The sequence below is a fragment of the Tympanuchus pallidicinctus genome, unplaced genomic scaffold (assembly GCF_026119805.1).
Source record: "Tympanuchus pallidicinctus isolate F22 unplaced genomic scaffold, pur_lepc_1.0 scaffold22, whole genome shotgun sequence".
Lineage (NCBI taxonomy): Eukaryota > Metazoa > Chordata > Aves > Galliformes > Phasianidae > Tympanuchus > Tympanuchus pallidicinctus.
The window spans coordinates 33,235,798-33,254,754 of NW_026294739.1; the positions used below are offsets into that span (position 1 = coordinate 33,235,798).

Genomic DNA, 18,957 nt, shown 5'->3' on the forward strand with positions numbered 1-18,957 from the left:
ATTTATTGTATTTATCTCCAAATTGTGATCTAACTCTATTTTAGGTATTAGTTCCATGCAAAGGAAGCCTTTCAAGCAACTGTCTTTCCAACTGCCAGTTTGAATCTTATGTACTGAAGCCACTAGAAGAAAATTTTCAGACCTTAAATGGAAAGGTATTTCCGTTTTGGTATCTTGGGGACCCTGGTAAATGACTCCTGCAGTCGGTAACCAGCTGAACTAAGGGTGGTTACAGGAGCGAGCAAAGAGTTAGCGCTAACTGCCAGAATAAGTGTCACTCATTTAAGACTCTGTTCTCCAGGATATGTTGCTTTCTAGTTTGGTATAGACTCGAATTGTTGTCCTATTTAGATGCCTCTGACTCTGATTTTCAGTTTACTAGTTCAGCGAAGTAACTGCCAAGCTTATCTGTGTTTTTTAGTTATGGAATTTTTGACTGTGTAAATGGGTTCTCTGCATTTTTTTGCTGTTAGGAATCTTGTTGCCTGGTGTAAGGGCCATTTTCACTTAACTGCATCTTTAGATTTCATGCTGCCTGTATTGTATGCAGATGCAAGTTCATCAAGGGTTAAGACAATTAAGATAATACTGAGTAGTATCTGAGGCCTGATTTAGTAACTAATGCAAAGCCATTATAACCAATGCTAATGCTGCGTAGGTTTGAGATTAATTTTTTTCTTTTCTGCTTGGCATTTTTGCAATACATTCTGAGATTTTACACCTTTTTGCAGGCAGTAATTGAGGTATTCCTACTGTAAGTGTTCACACAGGAATTCTTTAGGAGATAAAGCTGAGCATGAGAAACATATCCAGGTTGGATGATGTCTTACTAAGCAGAACTCTAGACAACAAATATAAATTGCTTTTTTTTTTTTTTAATTCCCTTTTGCTAAAAGTGCTTGAAAGCTTGCAAATAGTTACTTGGTTTCAGATATTCTCCAAAGCTTCTTTAGTAGGGGGCTTGTAAGGAAAGTGAGTACAAGCAAGATTCAGCTAGCTGTTGTAAACTGCAGGAATCCCTGTTTCAGCCTACATAGCATTAGAAAAATGAAAAATATGGAGTCTGTGATTTTTCCATATTGCAAGATTCTCTTTTTTTCCCTGGAGATGTAACTATGCAGTGCAGAAGTCAGGGTAATTGTGTTTTTTTGGAAATTTTCCACTTTTTTTTTTTCCCCAGGAGATCTTCATACAAGGAAATCTTGTCATCTTAGGAACTGGTTTTGATGATCATCTCTCGGTACCTGTTCTTTTTGAGGAAACATTTTACAATGAAAAAGAAGAGAGCTTTAGTATTTTGTGCATAGCTCATCCACTGGAAAAAACAGAAAGCTCAAGTAGGTATTGCAGTGATAACAGTTGGCCTTGTTTGCACACAAGCAAATCATTATCTTTATTTAATGTGCTTTATTCATTCTGAAAAGTGCGGAGTTGACTGAAGCTCTCAGCATTTACTGATATGGTGGTGCGGATGTTAGTATGTTGCTGTAAAAGCATTAAGTTGGTGCCAACCAAACTTTATTTTTATAGGACTTGTGTGCCAGTCTCCATGGTAAAGAATTATGGAGTACTTGATAATGCTTGATTTTTTTTTTTTTTTTTTTTTTAGCAAAGTTCAGTGTCAGTGTTGACTGTTTAAAGGTAGAATTTAATCTCTTTAATCACACCTGTCTTCAGATGCACCGTGGATGTACAAAATTGGATTGTGGTAGATTCATAGTGACTTCATTAGTGTTTAAAGGCTGTGTAGCATAGCCACATAGCAGCTCTCTTGGAGGTAATCTGTCGTATTTCATTTAATGTATTATTTTTTTCCTAATATTGGAAAAGCCTCTTGATGAGGCTAGAATGCTCTTTCCAAGGCTGCTACTCAAGCTGTGAATGTAACACAATTTCCTTATGAAATTTTGTACCAAGTAAGTAACTGAAGCTACTTGACATGTATGCTTTTTCTGAATTAAAAGCATCCCATCTTTTTAAACAAGTAAGAATGTAAACAAATGACAAAGTGGTACTGGGCAAATGTGAAAATAGTACAGTGAGTAGTGTGGACATTATGCTGGAAATAAAATAGCTGAAGTACATACAGACTCAAACTGTATTCTTCAGCTTTTAGCTATTGTTAGTTATACAGCAGAAGTGAGGTGACTTTCAGAAGTGAGGTGACTTGTAATTTCTAAGTAATTTGAAATGAATAAGATCTGAGCCTGCTATATTAGTTGCCTTTTGAGTGCAGATGAAGACCTTGCCTAGAGAAATTTTCTTGGAAAAGCTATATATAAATATATGAATTTGAGACAAGCGATCAAACTGTATTATTTAGAAGAAAAGTGGATTTGGTTCAACATTTACTTGATGCGACTTTGCCCTCATTCAGAAGAAAGTGTGCCCATAATAATAGGCTATTAAATAGACTATGTAGAAGTTCAGGATGTGGGTGTTTTATTTTTTACAGCTTGTTTAGAGCACACTATCTTCCTGCACTCAGTACTGTAATATGCTTTTCTTAAATTTCATGCCTGTCTCACGCTCAAGTTATGAGCAGCAATAAATTACCCCAGAGGAAAGGAGCATGCAGAATCAGTTTTTAGCTATTCCAAACAGATCCTTGACATAAAAGGCAAGAGAGCTGGCTTTAAGTGTGGCTATTTAACTGCAATATCTTTTCATAATTGAAAGCAACACCTTCGTTTAGAAGCACAGTAAGCTGAATTAATGTTTCATTATACACAAGTTGGCTTGATATCTGGAACAAGAAAGAGCTTTACTGTGCATGTGTATTCAGTGTGTTAACTCTTGGGTTTCATTTTTAGGTGAATCTACAGCTTCATCAAATCTTTATTCTCTGAAAAATATTGAAGATGTTAGAGAATTCTTGGGAAGGCACTGTGAGAGATTTGATAAATACATAGGATCTTTCTACCGAACATTTAAAGAGCACGAACGGAAAAGCCTCCGCCATTACATAGTCAGTATCTTGCTGCTTGATGCTTAATTTACTAAACATAATTCACTTCACTGCTTTGGATATCTTTTCCTGTTAAGATGTTCTATGTCAGAATAGTCCAGGGAGGAAGGTAGGTAGGGAGAAAAGAATTTGTAACTGTGAATGACTGCATCTTGACTGTTATGTAAATGCAGCTTTTAGCTAAAGATCTTACTTTGCTTTTGTTGATACTGTATGCTTCTAAGTCAGAGAAGCTCTCCTTTCTTTGCTCTTTTATGCTTTGTTGCTTCATATCATTAACCCAGATCTACTTTTTCTTTTCCCTTCTAGGATTCTGTCAGTGCACTTTATACCAAATGTCTCCAGCATCTTCTGAGAGATTCACACTTGGTAAACACATCACTAAATACATAGTATGTAGCTTTACTTAAGCAATAAATCATTTAACTCTCTTGCTCTTTATGTGGCTGTTCCTTTTTTAGAAGATGCTTGCGAAGCAGGAGGAGCAGATGAATCTGATTAAACAAGCAGTTGAAGTAAGCATCTGAAATGAAGGAAGACAATTGGCAAGCAATTTTAGCTTTTCCTTTCATGTCTAAGTTACTGTTTCTTTTTTTTTCCAACAGATGTATGTCCACCATGCTATTTATGATCTAGTCTTTAAATATGTGGGGACTATTGAGGCAAGTGAGGTAAGTTTGTTTGGTTGCTGAAGATCAATTACGTTAATCCAGTGCACTTTAAACACTTACTACCTTTCTTATGATTAGGATGCTGCTTTTAACAAAATCACAAGAAGCCTTCAAGAGCTCCAGCAAAAAGACATTGGAGTAAAACCTGAATTTAGGTGAGTGTTAGTTTTTGAGCAGTCACTGAGATCCTGTCTCAAATAGCTTTCTGGCAGGCCAAAAAGTTATCCTTCAGGCAACAGTAAGTTTTTATTATGCTTCATTCCTTTGAGATAGAAAAATTGTATCATTTTAAGGCAGTTGTTTCATTGAACTTCTTTACTTTTGGGGGTTTTATGCCTCCCATTCAATCTACAAGGCACAGAAACGCAAGTGTAGGGTAGAGATAGAAATGAGTTAATACCATTCTTCATTTCAGCTCTGGATAAGTTAAGACTTGGATTTTGGGCATCCTGCACAGAAGCTCTGGTGCATGTTGACAATTTCTTTCAAATTATTTTGTAGTTTTAATATACCACGTGCGAAGCGAGAACTGAGTCAGCTGAACAAATGTACTTCCCCTCAACAGAAGTTACTCTGTCTACGAAAAGTGGTACAAATTATTATGCAGTCTCCTAGCCAAAGAGGTCAGTAAACAGTGACTTAAAATAAAGCTCTGAGATTATTATTTTTTTTTTAACATCTATGCATTGTGGTATACAAACACCTGTTTGAATTAGTCTTGTGTGTTAAGCAAGTACATTCAGGTCTGCAGGTATCTAAATAAAATGATTGCAACATGAGCACTTCACTTTATGATAAGAGTGAGCTGAAGTACTTGATTAACTGTATGTTTTAGCTAGAGCATGTGACAGGTTTATGTAATCTAGGACTTTCTCAGGTAGGAAAAAAATGTCATCCATTTAAAACACTGAAGGTTGCTGTTGGCTTATTCTTGTCTGTGCTCTGTGATAATCTTGAAATCAGAAGTATACAGACGTATCACTGCAAAATGCAGTGTTGGGGGGGCAGGGTCAGGCAAACCTTATACTGCACTGAGAGTGCCACTGTTGATTCTGAGATAGGAAAGTACAGACCTGTTGGTCTGATTCTTATTTTAAGTAGCCTGGAAAGGGAAGATCCTACCAATAGACAAACAAAGTGGTGCACTAGAATACTGCTTACTTCACAGCATCACTTTCTTTCTCCTGGATGGCCCTTTGGATATGAAAAAGCATGTCAATGGACAGTGTTCACCTTCAAGCCACTGTTCTGACTTCTCCAATGAAGAAGGAGGGAATACTAATTAAATATTGCAGCTGTATTTGTTTTTTTGGCTTCTGGGAGTCTATTTTTAGAGAGAGATTGAGAACATACTTTCAAAAGATTGCATTGGTTACTAGTCAATTGGGAGAGCTGACCATTAGTCTTAAAAGACAGAGCTACATTTATAGGCATTTAGTTTTGGTTTGAACTGTGAGATTTACTAACATCAGATATAAATTCTTTCTTTTAGTTAACATGGAAACCATGTGTGCAGATGATCTACTCTCTGTCTTGCTGTATTTACTTGTAAAAACAGAAATCCCAAACTGGTATGTAACTACTTTGGCTGTACAAAGCTCCATCATATTGTATATAATGGTGCAGTGGGGTCAAATGTTTCTAGTAATAGCCTACCCAAAGTCTAAGAGGGGTAATGTGATACAGAAAACTAGTCAGATAAACAGCAAAGATGTGACAGAATTCAGGACTTACTCAGAATTCAAGTGTTGTTTGTTTTGATTCCAAATCAGGAAATCTGTTGTCATGGGGGAATCTTCCATTTACTGGATCTGCATGTTTGGTGTGGACTTAGTACTGGTTCATCCACATTTGCATTGGAACTGCAAAACTTTATGCAGTTTCTAGATGCTTGAGATATGTTATATGGAGAAATGTGATTTGAATGCTTAGTTGCTTGCTAGCATATGCTCTTATGGTTATTTCATCTGTTGGGAAAGGTATGTATAAACCTTTCAGGTTTATCTGGGCAGTAGTGTTGGTATATCCCAAATATCAGATGCTATTTATTTAATGTGGTACTTATGATGCTTGAAACTTGTGAGACATTATTTCTTACTGCTGTCCTTACCTTGTCCTTCATATTTATTATATCTAGTTTTTAACTTTGTATCTCATGATGAAGAACTGAAGTGTTAAGATCCTTCTGCAAAGCTCATAACAGCTATGATAATGCCAGCCTACCAATCTTTCTAGAAGTTTTTCTTAACTCACATGTAATATCTGCCTGGATTGTCTGAAGTGACCCGTGATATTAAAGTATGACATGTTGGTGTCAACTTTAATGATTCATGGTTTTAACTTTATTTCAGGATGGCCAACTTGAGTTACATCAAGAACTTCAGGCTCTGCAGTTCGGTGAAGGATGAATTGGGATACTGTCTAACCTCAATTGAGGCTGCAGTAGAATACATACGACAAGGCAACCTCTCTGACAGATCAACAGTAAGCTACTCTTAAAGTCTGTCAAATGTGATTTTGATAAGGGTGCACAGCTATATACTGTTGTGGTAAATCCAATCAGAAGAAGCAAAGAGCTAACAAGTTTATTTTTCACCCTTCTAAGGTTAGGAGGCAGCTGTGCCTGAAGCAGAAGCTAAAATGTTAGAATGAAGTGCCAGTCCTGTAGCAACACATGCTCACTGTACACTTTAAGGAGTAGGTAAATCTGAAGTAAATGTGTCTCTTCATTATAACTAGAAACAATGACATCCCTTTTTTTTTTCTTTTTTTTTTTTCCTCAAGAGCTGAATTTTAAGAAAGTTTTTAATACTTTCTGTCTTCATTCTGTTGTGGTTGTGAAAGCAATGCAGTACATTATAGTAGGCATAGCTTGAACTTAAACACATTTTTCTTGAAATTTTAAAAAGCTTAGCTAGCAGAATGAAGATTTACTGGATAATTTTACATTACACTGCAGTTGAAGTTCTTTAAAAATAAAAGTGTTTGAGATGCACATAACTCCATTACACAAAGTTGATAATTTAGTGGGAGTGCAGGACTGTATCATATTAGATAGTGCTTGAAGGTCAAATTTGTTTCTCAGGATTTCTAACACAGCAGGGACTAGAAGTTTGTGGATCCGTTGCAGCTAGACCTTCTGTCAATCAGGTCTAATCTCTTTGGGGATCCAGAATGATATTGATGTGACTTTAGAAACTTTTGTGCTCTGAAAACTTTCTAGCTTATTAAAGATATTCAATCTTGAATCTTCTGCTCAAAAGAAAATAAGTCTACTATTGCAAAATGTTGTTTTTTTTTTTTTCATGCACTGTTATAGAAATCAAAAGTAGCTAACTCAGAACTGGAATGAATTTGATGTGTCTCAGTCTGTCCAACTGCAGAGTACTGGAATGTAATTGCAGGAGCCATACTGATGGTTCAGTGTGCAGGGCTTGGAATGGGACAACCTGGGGCACAATCTTAAACACTTAACTATCATTTTAGTCATTTTGCTATTTGTGGCTTTGTTTTTTGTTATTCTCTCCATGAATTTGTCATGCATGTGTTGGTTTTGTACACAAAAAAAAACACTTGCTTTTTATGTGTAAAGAAATTATGGTACTACATGTTTGCAGTGTTGTTTCAAATTGTTAAGGAAAAAAAGAATAAAAATGTTAGTTTAAAAGGAAAACAACTTGCCAGTCAATTTTGCTTCCTGCAGTCACTTGGCTAACATTAATAATTAATACAAAAATAGCAGTGCTAATGGTCTAGAAGGAGAACTGGAGCCAAAGTGGAATTATCTTCCACAAAAATATCAGCAAGTTGAAGAAAATAAAAACTATTTCTGATTAAGTGCCTGCTTCTATCTCTTCTTACACAGCTAAGGCTAGCTTTCCTTTTTTATGAACTGGAATTGCCCTTAGTGATTATAACTTCCTGGTAAGTGTCACTGCCAGTAAGATATTGTACTTATTTATCTGGGAGCTTGTCTTGAAAGACGAACTACATCGCAGTCTGTATGGGGGCAATCCTATGCTACTTAAGTGTCTGCACCAGTATACAGTGTTCAGAAGAGCAAGCTTTCTTCCATATCTCAGCTGGATCATCTCCAGACTTGAACTTCAAGTTCCCTGCTTTCTGCCTTTTCTCTTGTGTGTATGAGCAAGCAACAGGAATTCTCCACACCTCCTATCACAGCAGTCAGCCTACTAGATGAGGGGGGCGAACAGGAGTCTTGAAGACAAGGAAATGAATCACCCCATGGTCTCTAGCACAGTTTAAAAGGAAAGACAATCATCCTTACTGCAGGTAGAAAGGAAAGGTGATACACCTAGTTTCTGCTTCTTTGTTGTAGCAGATAGCCCCACCATGGGAACTGAAAAAGAAAGTAAGGAGATGGATGAACATAAAAGAAACTTATGATGGAATTGCTCTCTTCAGAAACTAGCAGTTTAGGTATTTCCTTTATTCTGTGTTAAAGGAGATCTGCTTTCTGCTTAAAAGCAGCAGTTGTCAGATCAATGTCCCATGGCTTCTATTTCCAGATTGTGCTTGAAGGGTTTCAGGCTCTGAGCAAGAACATTGCTGTGCCCTGGGCCTTCATTACAGCTCCTCATGTGGCTATGTTTAATTTTATAGTTGGCTTCAGATGGCGTTTCTGATGGCTGACTAATGCTCTTGTCCAATCCCTAATGAAACCAACTACAGAAGGAGAACTCCATAGGGAGCTAATGTACCCTGTGGGATAATGGTATATCATCTTCATGTCAGAAAGAAAATTGCACTTAAGAAAAACTTACCCAGTTCTTTGCTAAAGATCATGCAAGCCTTGGAGAGACACTTTCAGTGTGGGTCAAAAGGAGGACAGAAACATGCAACTGATAGTGTGAAGGACTACATTTTGTTTTCTGGTGCTGGTCAAACTTGTTTAATGGGGTTCTAGTCTAATAAGTGTTGGACCCTTGTTAAATTCCTGTGTACAGCTACTACATAGTAAGACCCAATTTGGAGAGTTGAAGGTGGATATGAAACAGGGACTTTTCTGTGCACAAGAAAATAGGTAGAATTTAGACTCTTGAATGGAAGGAGCTGTAGGTGGCCCTGAAGTTGGAACTGAAGAAGTGCATATAGGAGGGCAGGTAGGGAAGTTTGTAACACAAGCTGAGGTAAATAAGGTTCAGGGAGTGGGTTGAAGAGGGAGTTTTCACAAGCTGTAAATGGTTATTGGTGGAATTATTCTGGATATGTTGCTGCATAGAGCAACCTCTTTGGGTGCATGCATCTCTTTGTATAAAGAATCGCATCAGATAAAAACATCATTAATGTTTGGTTGTAGATTAAATAAAGCTTAGAAATAGCTGAGCTTAGAGCTCCCACTCTAAGCAAAGCTTTATTTTAATTATTGGAGTGGAAGTTAAGTTGTTACAAACAATTTTGTCTTTGAAGGACTTATTTTGGTATTTCAACCAATTCCTGATTTTTATGCCATTGCTTTTTTTCAAGTTCTTATTTATAAATGATATGTAGCTTCACCTGTAATGGATTTCTTCCTTACTCATGTAATAAAATGACAGACATATCTCTTCACATAAGGATTACTGTCTTAAATAGCTCCTTGTTTTTTTCCATATTTGAAATGCTTTTCATGTAAAATACACCATGAAAGGGACAGTATTAAAGCTATGCTAAGTTTAGCTGCTTTTTGAGATTCTCTATAAAATACAAAGCATGCAAGCAGCTAATGAAATTCTTCAGTGATTTTAGTATTAAAGCTTTAAAATTTTTCATAGCTAATAAAGATTTTGATCAATTTTTTTTTAAATGGAATTATTTCTGATCACAGGTAAGAATCTATCCAAGGCGATCAGTGATCACGTACTTCTGTTATTCTGAGAAGATGGACATGGGTATCTTTAGCTGAAATGCCTAGATTTGAAAAACTGTATGTCTCTAAATTCAAAACCAATGAAAATAATTTCACATCAGCCAACAACTTTTTCTTCTTAACAAGGTGAAATCCAAGCTAACAGTTTTTCTTCTGTTATTATAGAAAAAGCAAAACAAATGGCATAAATAGCTGAACACAGCATGCCTTCCCAAATAGTTGAGGCTTTAAAAGCTGTCAGTTAAATTAGCTATGGTGTTAGGAAGGGTGATCTTATAAACATACAACCAAATGACCGTGTAGACATGTTAAGATTGTGCAGACTGACTGACTACTGAGTTTACAAAGATACCATGTGTTCTAGGAAGGAGGTTTTAATATTGTGATGGAGAACAGATCCACATCCAGGTTGCAGCTGCTCGGTTTCTACTGCAGTCTTGGATTATTTATCCATTCTAAAACGTCAACGTTTGAAGTATTGAAAAAAGTTCTATTTATGGATAACATACTGTGAAATACAGATCTGAACCTTCATCTCTGTAGACTTCTCAGATGTTTCTAACCTTATTGGCTTTAACAACAGAGGATTTTTTTAGGCAGCATTGCAAGAGAGGTGTTGATTTTGGGACTTGATGAAATTTCAAGAAAATCTGAATTTTTTACTGGCCGTAACTTGTAATTTTTACTTGGAAATGAGTATTTTGGAAATTTATTTACATATTTTGTCTTCAGGAATCTGACAGGCTGTATGACAAGTTGCTTTTAAAACAAAGGATGAACTTTTTATCCCAGATGTCTACTACTCCAATAGATTGCTTATTTAAGGTAACTTTATTGGCAGAACTACATGTGTACTTATTTCATATTTATATGCTGTCCTTTGTGCGATTTTCTGAAATGTGACACAGCGTTAATTATATTTGTACTGCAAAATGTGTTTTAGTAGCTGATAAAAGTATGTTTGTGTTTTTGTGCTGAAACGTTACCAAGTTAATATGACTTTATGGTGCTTAAGAAATATGGACTCAGACAACAATGAAATGCTACTGCTATTGGTATTGATCAGTCCATTTAAAGCAAGTATGTAATGCTAGTAATTGCTTGTGTCTCACTACCTTTAGTGCTTAAAATTAAGGAGATTGCTGAAATAACTTAAACATAGTCACCTGATAGCTACTTCATGTTATGTGCTTATCTCTAACTGTTCTAGAAGAATTTTCCTTGAACAAGGAAACAAAACAGAGCTTCTGATTATATGTGTTTGCTGCTTATGGCTAGAGACATAGTAATTTTATAGAAACGGTTTTGCACAGAGGAGCTCAATTTTGTGACTGAGTCTAATTGTTTTAATTTTTTTTAATAGAAAGCGAGGTAAGCCAAGAACAGATAATTTTGAATGCTGAATGCCCATTAAAGGGTTTTGTTCTGTGACATTGTTCATTTCTGCTTTCTAACGGTTGAGTATGTGTCACTCATGATCAGTTTCTTTGTTTTTGTGCTTTGGTAAATTGTTTTTCTTTTTTCTAAATTTTTGTGAGGATTGCTTTTTCACATCAGTTCCTCATCCTATTTCTTCTCTTGGCTTTTTGTAGCATATTGCTTCAGGTAATCAGGAGGAAGTGGAGCGATTACTAAGTCAAGGTGACAGTGATAAGGACACTGTACAAAAAATGTGTCATCCGCTCTGTTACTGTGACAAATGTGAGAAGCTAGTTTCTGGGTAAGCACTTTTTATCTCTGCAAATGTAGGAAAAACTATGTAAGAAGTGTTGATCTAAGATTTACTTTAGGATGTTGGTAGCACTTCAGGATATAATAGAGAGCTTATGTTCATGTAGTTTGAAACAGCAGAAGAAATATTAGGGTACTGAATGCCTTGGATCCAGGCAGATTTTGTGATGGAGGCTGTATATCTTTTGGTAAGTGTGATGTGAAATGTTTCTTCTCTTGAGCAAAACTTACACATCATGGACAAAAACACTCTCAGAAGACCTAAAAGACTGGATAGACTAGTGCGAGAAGTTAAAGGAGTTCCAGCATCAGTTTCTTTGAGCCTTGGCGGTTTCTCTCTCTTCATCTCCTCATTAACCCTGCTGCATAGGTAATTGAGCTGCTTTTAAACCACTGTGTTTTATAGGAAACTGAATGATCCTTCAATTGTCACTGCATTTTCCCGAGATGACCGGGGATATACGCCACTCCATATAGCTGCTATTTGTGGTGAGTCTCACTGGTTTTCACTGCTAATGTTTTCACCTTATGTTCTGCTTTTTCCTGTTAAGATCTTTTCCAACTTTCACTATACAGTGAATTTAATGTTGAAGTGTTTTTAGCTATGAGAACTGATATCTCAGTCTATGCTGAAGTTGCTGCATTTTTATTTAAGCTCTTTTAAGTTTTTTATGGGCAGGTTATTGTTTGTTTGCCAACGGTTTACTTTTACCTCCCATGGTTCTTTCTTCAGTTGTGAAAAAAGTTACAATTTCATCAGAAGCCAGTTGTGTTTTTAAAGAACCTGCAAATTGAGAAATTAATAATTTCTTTCTCCTGTAACTGGCTGTACATGGTAGATTCTGTACCATATTCTGTCTTGTAACGTTCACTGTACCACTGATCTTCAATTTTTTAGAAGTTGAATTAATTTTCTTCGTGCTTCCTTTTTTAACCAGCTTCATTCTTTCATTATTATCTTGAGTCCTAACATAGGAAAGGTTTGTGTGACAGCTTTATTTTCTTACTCAGAATACAAAACTTGCTCTTAACTGGTGTTTTTTTTGCAGAGTCTTGACCACGTGTAACTTACAACAGAAAATACCCAGTGGGAAGTAAATATACAGCATGTAGAAGGATAGCATGCAGAAATGGAGGTTATCATGTTTGAATGTGAAAAGTAGCAATGTTCTTTAGGAAACATTACTTCTCTTTTCTAATGACTGTGTATTTTCCAAGGGCAAACATCATTAGTGGATTTACTAATAGCCAAAGGAGCCATTGTCAATGCTACAGATTACCACGGTTCAACTCCACTTCACCTTGCCTGTCAGAAGGGATATCAAAACGTTACAGTAAGCACTAAAAGGCTTAATTAGAAATAAAAGCAAGTACTTAACCTAAATAATAGATATCTGACTCTTAGTAAGCTGTTCTACTGTTACAGTCATTTAGGTCTTCTCAGAAGGTTTTTCTAGACATGTACGTGCTGTCAGAATTGAGGATCTTTCAGCATTTTTATTTTTATATTTTATGTTTTTCTTTACTGGGAGGTTTTCTGTCGTTCATAATAACCAAGTAATTGACAGCTGTGAATGCCTGAGAATTAACCCATTTTATTAATACAAATCTCTGATATGTAGTATCAGTGGACAACCTGTTAACTTTTTGCTCTTGGCTAGGACAAAAGAGCCATTGCAGTCATTGGGATTAATAAAATTTCTTCAAATTGTGTTTAGGATAGACTGCCTATGTTGTGTATTTGAATTTTGTATATGTGAAATCCTCGAGTTACCATGGCCTGAATAATTCTATCTCTTCACCACTATAGACCGCTAATGTGCGGGGTAGATGATTGTGTGGTATCTGTATTGCAGCGTTGCTGCAGTAAATGATTCATTTTTTCAAGGACAAATCTGAATATGTAACCAGCAGCTTTATTTGTTTCTTGGATTAGGGAGAAAAAGAAATACTGTAATGCCAAAAGGGACTGTTAGTATTGGAAGCAGGAGGGACAGACAGTTCTTCATGAAGTGTTTCATCATACTAGAAACCTAAAGGAATATACAGAGTAACAATTGTTTCTGTATTAATTTTTAAGTTATTTATATGTCTGCTTTTATTTTTCTTCTAAGCTTCTCTTATTGCACTATAAGGCAAGTACTGATGTTCAGGACAATAATGGGAATACTCCACTTCATTTAGCCTGCACTTATGGTCATGAGGATGTAAGTAATTGTTTTGTAATAAACTAAGTGGACATCTAAGTGGAAAGGAATTAAACCATGATACCAGTTTGCACTAGACTTCCATGTTTTAAAAAGAAAATAAATTGGAGGATAACTGTTTAATGCTGTAAATTAAGACTTTATTCAGTACTTCCTAACAATTTTAATTATACATTCACATTAAATATAATATTGTGCTAATTTAGTTATTAAACAAAGAGTTAAAATCAAATAACACTCAAGTATAAGAGCCTGTCTTTTAGGCAATGGGTTATATAGAATGAGAATAAATACATATAGGAATATATAGGAATGAAAACAAGCCATTTAGGATTGCACATGTTATATGAATTGGAGACTATACAATAATTTATTAATGGCTTTCCTTTTCTTTCCAGTGCGTTAAAGCATTAGTCTACTATGATGTGCATTCCTGTAGACTAGATATTGGAAATGAAAAGGGAGATACTCCTCTCCATATAGCTGCTCGTTGGGGTTATCAAGGGATCATAGAAGTGCTTTTGCAAAATGGGGCAAATCCAAATACTCAAAACCGGATGAAAGAGACTTCGCTGCAGTGTGCATTAAATTCCAAGGTACTGTTGTTTATCTTCCAGCCTCATTTCTCTTCAGTGTAGTTCCACAGAAGTGTGGCTGCTTACCTGTTAAGAAGATTTTGTACTTTAATACTTTTTAAGTTAAAATGTACGTTTGCTTTTGAGGTAAAATGGTTGTGTTTTAAATCTAGTAGTATGAATGCAATCTCTCAGTAGTACAGAACATAAATTTGTAAACTGGTACTTTTAATCTGCTCAGTTGTGATCTGTTACTAATATTAGGTTGTCAGCTAATTTATGTTTCAGTTGGTGGAGTTACATTGGTTTTCTTTAATATTTTTATGCAGATTTTGTCACTGATGGAATTAAACTATCTAACCTTTGAGCGGGGACAGAGTGCTTCTGAGGTAACAACCAATGGAAATCACTAAAGATTGTTTTTTTTTCTTACATTTAACCTGCTTAATCTGATGCAAGTTTTTCTGTTTTTTTTTTTTGTTTGTTTGTTTGTTTTTCTTTTTCCCAACTTGAAGTCACCACTTAGGTCTCCTCAACACTCAACAGAAACTTTCAGCAGAGGATCATCTGTCTCTAGTTTGTCATCAGCATCAATTGATGTAAGGCAAGATGAAGTGAAGAACAGTTATAAAGAGGTAAGACTGAGGTAAAAGCAACGTGAGTGAACCTAGGAAGAGCAATATTGTGTAGGACTGTTTTAAACTGCTTCTTCAAAATATCCTTTTTCTTTTTTTTTTTTTGCTTCATTTGGGATCTTAAATCCATACTTTTGATTTATGCCCTCCCAAGGCTGTCATATAATCACTCCTTCTGATACTTCTTTTTGTATTTCATTATCTTCCTGTTCCATTTTTTCCAATTTGATCTCCACAGTGTCTTTATTTCTGTCCACATCATTTCTGCATTTTAATTCTTTGCATTCCTTCTGCTATAATGTTCTCTTTCCAAACCTTCCTGCATTCTAAAAATCGTCAGGAAACTTTACATCTAAGTTTGCCAAAAGGACAATATTAATTCACACTTTGGTATCTATTTAGCCTGTGAGAGCCTAGATGTCAGAGTGTACTTCTCTGTGCACACAGGCTCTGTAAATGAGCTCTAATGTATGTAAAACTTTACCTGATAGATTGAGGATTTGCTTTTCCTTGAGGGAACAAATTTATCGCTCATGAGAGCTAAGACTGTAGTTCAAACCAGGGGAAAAGATTACAAGCAGCTTACACCTTATATTCTTGGGGTTAATGACCTCTTCCTGTAATCCAGCTTTAGGTCAGTTCTGTTTGCCAGGTTTCAAATGGGCTCACTGCTGTTATTCTTACTAAGCAAAGAGACAAGAGCCTAATCCTGAGAGTTCCTCATGAAGGGAATGCCACCGGAAGTAATGAGAAACTGATAAGATCAGTTTTTCAGACTTCAAGGCTTAGATCATGGATTAAGGGAGTGCAGTGGGGTCTTTATTACTGCTGGTTATGGCATATAGCCTTGAGCATCTCATTTACAACTTAGAAAAGAAAAAGAGCTAGATATGTAAATTTGGAATGTCATTTGTTGGAACTGATAACTCTTAGTACAATTTCTGTTCAGCAGCAGAAAAGCTGAGTATGTGAATAAGTTACAGTAAACTTCATCAAGTGGCTTTGTTTCTTTCATTTTTACATTTAAAGGAGAGTACTTACATTCCACAGAGGAATGAGAAAGCAAGCTGGGAAGATGGAGGAATGCATGAAGCAAACATTTTAGCCCGAGTACTCTTAATGAATAATCCATAAGCTGCGTAATAGATTTATGTATTTCTTCACTGTTAAGGCCTGGGGCAGTTTTTAGAACTCTAAGGAAGTTGTTTTTGGAAAGGAATTATCAGAGCTTGTGGGTAACTTGCTATTCCTGTTAGGTATCTTATATGTGATAAGACTGATCCCTGAAAATCATTAAGAGCTTCTGTGATGACATTATTCTGTATGATTAGGGAACTGTGCTAGGGAAATTTAAGGATGGTACAGATCTTCTTAATATATTTGGTCCATTTTAGATGTGCATGTGCAGAGGATACAGCTTACCTGCCTTCACATGTCTGAAAGACAATTGTCTTAAGTTTAGCCGCCTGTTTTTCTCCTGTTAGTTAGACATCTTAGTTAGACATCTTAGATGCTTAATTTGAGCTCAGCTGTACTCAGGTGTTGTTTGTCTGCATTCTATTTTGCAGGTACCAGGGAGGGAGTTTAGATTTATACAGATGGCTTTTAGACATTGTAAGTTGGGTAAGAAGAATGCTGCCTTGAGGGCCTAGTGCATGACTTCAAGGAATTTCACCTTATACTAGAACTGTAGTAATGTGGAAGAACAGAATTTAGTAGCTTTCCTAAAAGGAAATAAAAAGGGATGGAGAGATTTTATCTAGCCTCTTTTGTCTGTACAAGATTTGTCCTGTTCTGATAAAACCCTGAAGGAGATCAGACCAGTGAAATATGACTTCCTTTTAGTTTCATTCTTCCATGTTTGCTGTAGCAAATATTGCACTCACAACCTGCTTGTCTTCCATCTGAGATTCCCTTCCTACTTTACATAGCTGCAGAGAATTCTGAAGTATCCTTAAAAGTCACTTGCTGCTCTTGCAGTCTTTCACCGCTCCACATCCACCGTTAGCACTGTCTCGGCTGACATTACCATTCTGTTTATCCAAGTGTAACATAATTTAAAGATTCTTAACTTTACTTGTATTTGTAACCTGGCATAAAACAATAATAAAACTCCTTCCAGAAACACTATGGAAAGGGGCTGATAGTTCGTGCACAAAATGTAGAGTTAATCAGAAACATTTTATGTACGTTCATGCCTTTTAAAAATTAAAAGCTTTCTATCCTGCTAACAGCTTTCTGATAAATATTTCTGTGTCCCAGAATGTAGTAGATCAACTAGATCTAATAGTAGTCAACTCAGAATCGGTCAACAATTCCTTTTTTCCCCACCCTTTCAGAAAAGTGAAGACTGCTTCAAGTACTGTAGTGATGAAACATAAGCTCAATGTTACTGATGTGTTAATTGCCATTAGTAACATAAGTAAAGCTGTGCACTTTCAAGGAGTGTCAGTTTATTTCTGTCGCATGAATAATAGTGCCTCCCTTGAGTGATACTGTCATATATGCTTTCTAAAAGGAGTTTTCGTGATAACGCGCTTTCTGGAACAGTGAGAGGTGAAAGTATTTTATTTCTGTCAGTTATACCCTTTTGTACAGCATGCTGAGCATTTGTTATAAATGTGTGGAGATGCAGCTGTAATGAGCAGTCTTTATCATATTTAGATAAAGATTGAAATGCAAGTCTAGCTGTTACTCCATGATATATTCAACTTGAGATTGAACTTAATTGAAACAACTTTGTTCGTACAGCAGTGTCTTCAGTGATGTTGGCACAGTGCTGGAATAATTTGCTGAAGTTGACAAGAGCCCAGACAGCAGTAGTTGTCATCAGGGCAGGAGTTTCACTTGCATAAGGTTTTCTTTAGTTTTAAATTCACAACAGTAATGTATGGTCAACTGCTGCTGAAGCAGCGTAGCAATGTGTAGCAGCTTATATGGCTTTCCCTATATGTGGACAACTTGTGTTCTATTTAGGTAACTACTATTTATCTTTAATTGATCTCCAAATGATTGTGAATTCACAGCTTTTGTATTTATTTGTATTTAAAGGAAGGTGTTTTTTTGTTTAAAACTTCATTAGCAAATATAAAATGGCCAGCACTAAACCATCTACATTAGCTTAGGGGTTGGTAAGAGAGACAGGATTTTCCATGCGTAGCTGAATACTAACAAAGCAAATGAATTTTCTTCATACATAGGTGGAAAAACTCCTAAGAGCAGTTGCTGATGGAGATCTGGAAATGGTGAGTCCTAAAATGGCTGTTGAATTGTTACTGAATTCCAATTTACCTCATTCAAATTGAGGAAGTTATTTGTAAATAATAAGGTAAGAATGCTTCACTTAGTATCTTCCTTCAGAAACAATCATGTAGAGCTTGTTTTCTACCAAGAATTTTCACCTGATGTTCTCAAATCATTTTACCTACAGTGCTTTGAGGGCTATTATTTTGACATTTTCATGACCGTTCAGTGAAGAAATGAATTTGGTTAGTATAACATAGTGTCAACTAAATGGGAGCTGTTGGTTTAATTAAATATACTCCTTTTAATTGCAGGTTTATATTACATTAATGATATTTATTGGGGCACTATTATGATTTTGGAAAAAAAGTTATCACACCTGATAGAGCTATTACTGGGTCAGCTTCATCAGAATTCTGTTGGTAGCAGTTTTTGAAAAGAACAAGAAATTTTCATGATTTCCAAGAGCTGAAATTGACCTTGAAAAATGAATCCGTGTGCACAGGAAACCACTGTTATCCCATTAACCCCCTGTACTCAAGCTATGGTGTACATAACAGAGCTTTATACTCCAGTGTGCTGGAAGAGGTAGAACAGATAACAAGTAAAATCCAAGGAGTTAGAAGGGAATTTTGCTGCTTGCTTAGTATTAGTGGAATCGTCTTTATTTATCCCAATATTCCTGATATACAAGGTTGCTATTTGTATTTAATTTTTATGGTTTTTCTTGCTCTTGCTGCTCCCTAGGTTCATAGTGTGATTTTTGCACATATTGACTTTGGTAATCTTCTGGGGGCATTACATGAATAGCATCTTGTATTTCTGTATATTTTAGAATCCTCTTTTATTTTCTATTTTGGCCACTTTAAATAATCTTGTCCCTTATGAAATACTGCTATTTAAAAATGCATGCCTAGCCAGGTATGGCTACATGCCTGCATTTCTGCATTATCTAATGGTTTGAATGTTGTCTGCTCTTTGTTTTGCAGTGTAAAGCAGCGTAAATGAGAAGTGGGCCCTTATTTGGTTATTGTGATACACTTTTATTTATAGTTTAT

General features: G+C 35.9%; 1 protein-coding gene across 8 annotated transcripts in view; it reads left to right on the plus strand.

The window, feature by feature from the left end:
• The window catches only part of ANKRD27 (ankyrin repeat domain 27), a 43,666-nt gene that overhangs the window by 11,427 nt on the left and 13,282 nt on the right, over positions 1 to 18,957 (plus strand). For all 8 annotated transcript variants that reach the window (XM_052686575.1, XM_052686574.1, XM_052686569.1 and 5 more), the window contains exons 3-21: positions 45 to 155; positions 1,181 to 1,337; positions 2,814 to 2,968; positions 3,278 to 3,337; positions 3,430 to 3,483; positions 3,574 to 3,639; positions 3,718 to 3,794; positions 4,141 to 4,262; positions 5,132 to 5,210; positions 5,991 to 6,123; positions 10,241 to 10,333; positions 11,101 to 11,228; positions 11,646 to 11,728; positions 12,458 to 12,573; positions 13,354 to 13,446; positions 13,845 to 14,042; positions 14,351 to 14,410; positions 14,537 to 14,656; positions 17,857 to 17,901. In XM_052686575.1, coding sequence (XP_052542535.1) covers positions 45 to 155; positions 1,181 to 1,337; positions 2,814 to 2,968; positions 3,278 to 3,337; positions 3,430 to 3,483; positions 3,574 to 3,639; positions 3,718 to 3,794; positions 4,141 to 4,262; positions 5,132 to 5,210; positions 5,991 to 6,123; positions 10,241 to 10,333; positions 11,101 to 11,228; positions 11,646 to 11,728; positions 12,458 to 12,573; positions 13,354 to 13,446; positions 13,845 to 14,042; positions 14,351 to 14,410; positions 14,537 to 14,656; positions 17,857 to 17,901 — 1,950 coding nt within the window. The remainder of the gene's footprint in view (positions 1 to 44; positions 156 to 1,180; positions 1,338 to 2,813; positions 2,969 to 3,277; positions 3,338 to 3,429; positions 3,484 to 3,573; positions 3,640 to 3,717; positions 3,795 to 4,140; positions 4,263 to 5,131; positions 5,211 to 5,990; positions 6,124 to 10,240; positions 10,334 to 11,100; positions 11,229 to 11,645; positions 11,729 to 12,457; positions 12,574 to 13,353; positions 13,447 to 13,844; positions 14,043 to 14,350; positions 14,411 to 14,536; positions 14,657 to 17,856; positions 17,902 to 18,957) is intronic.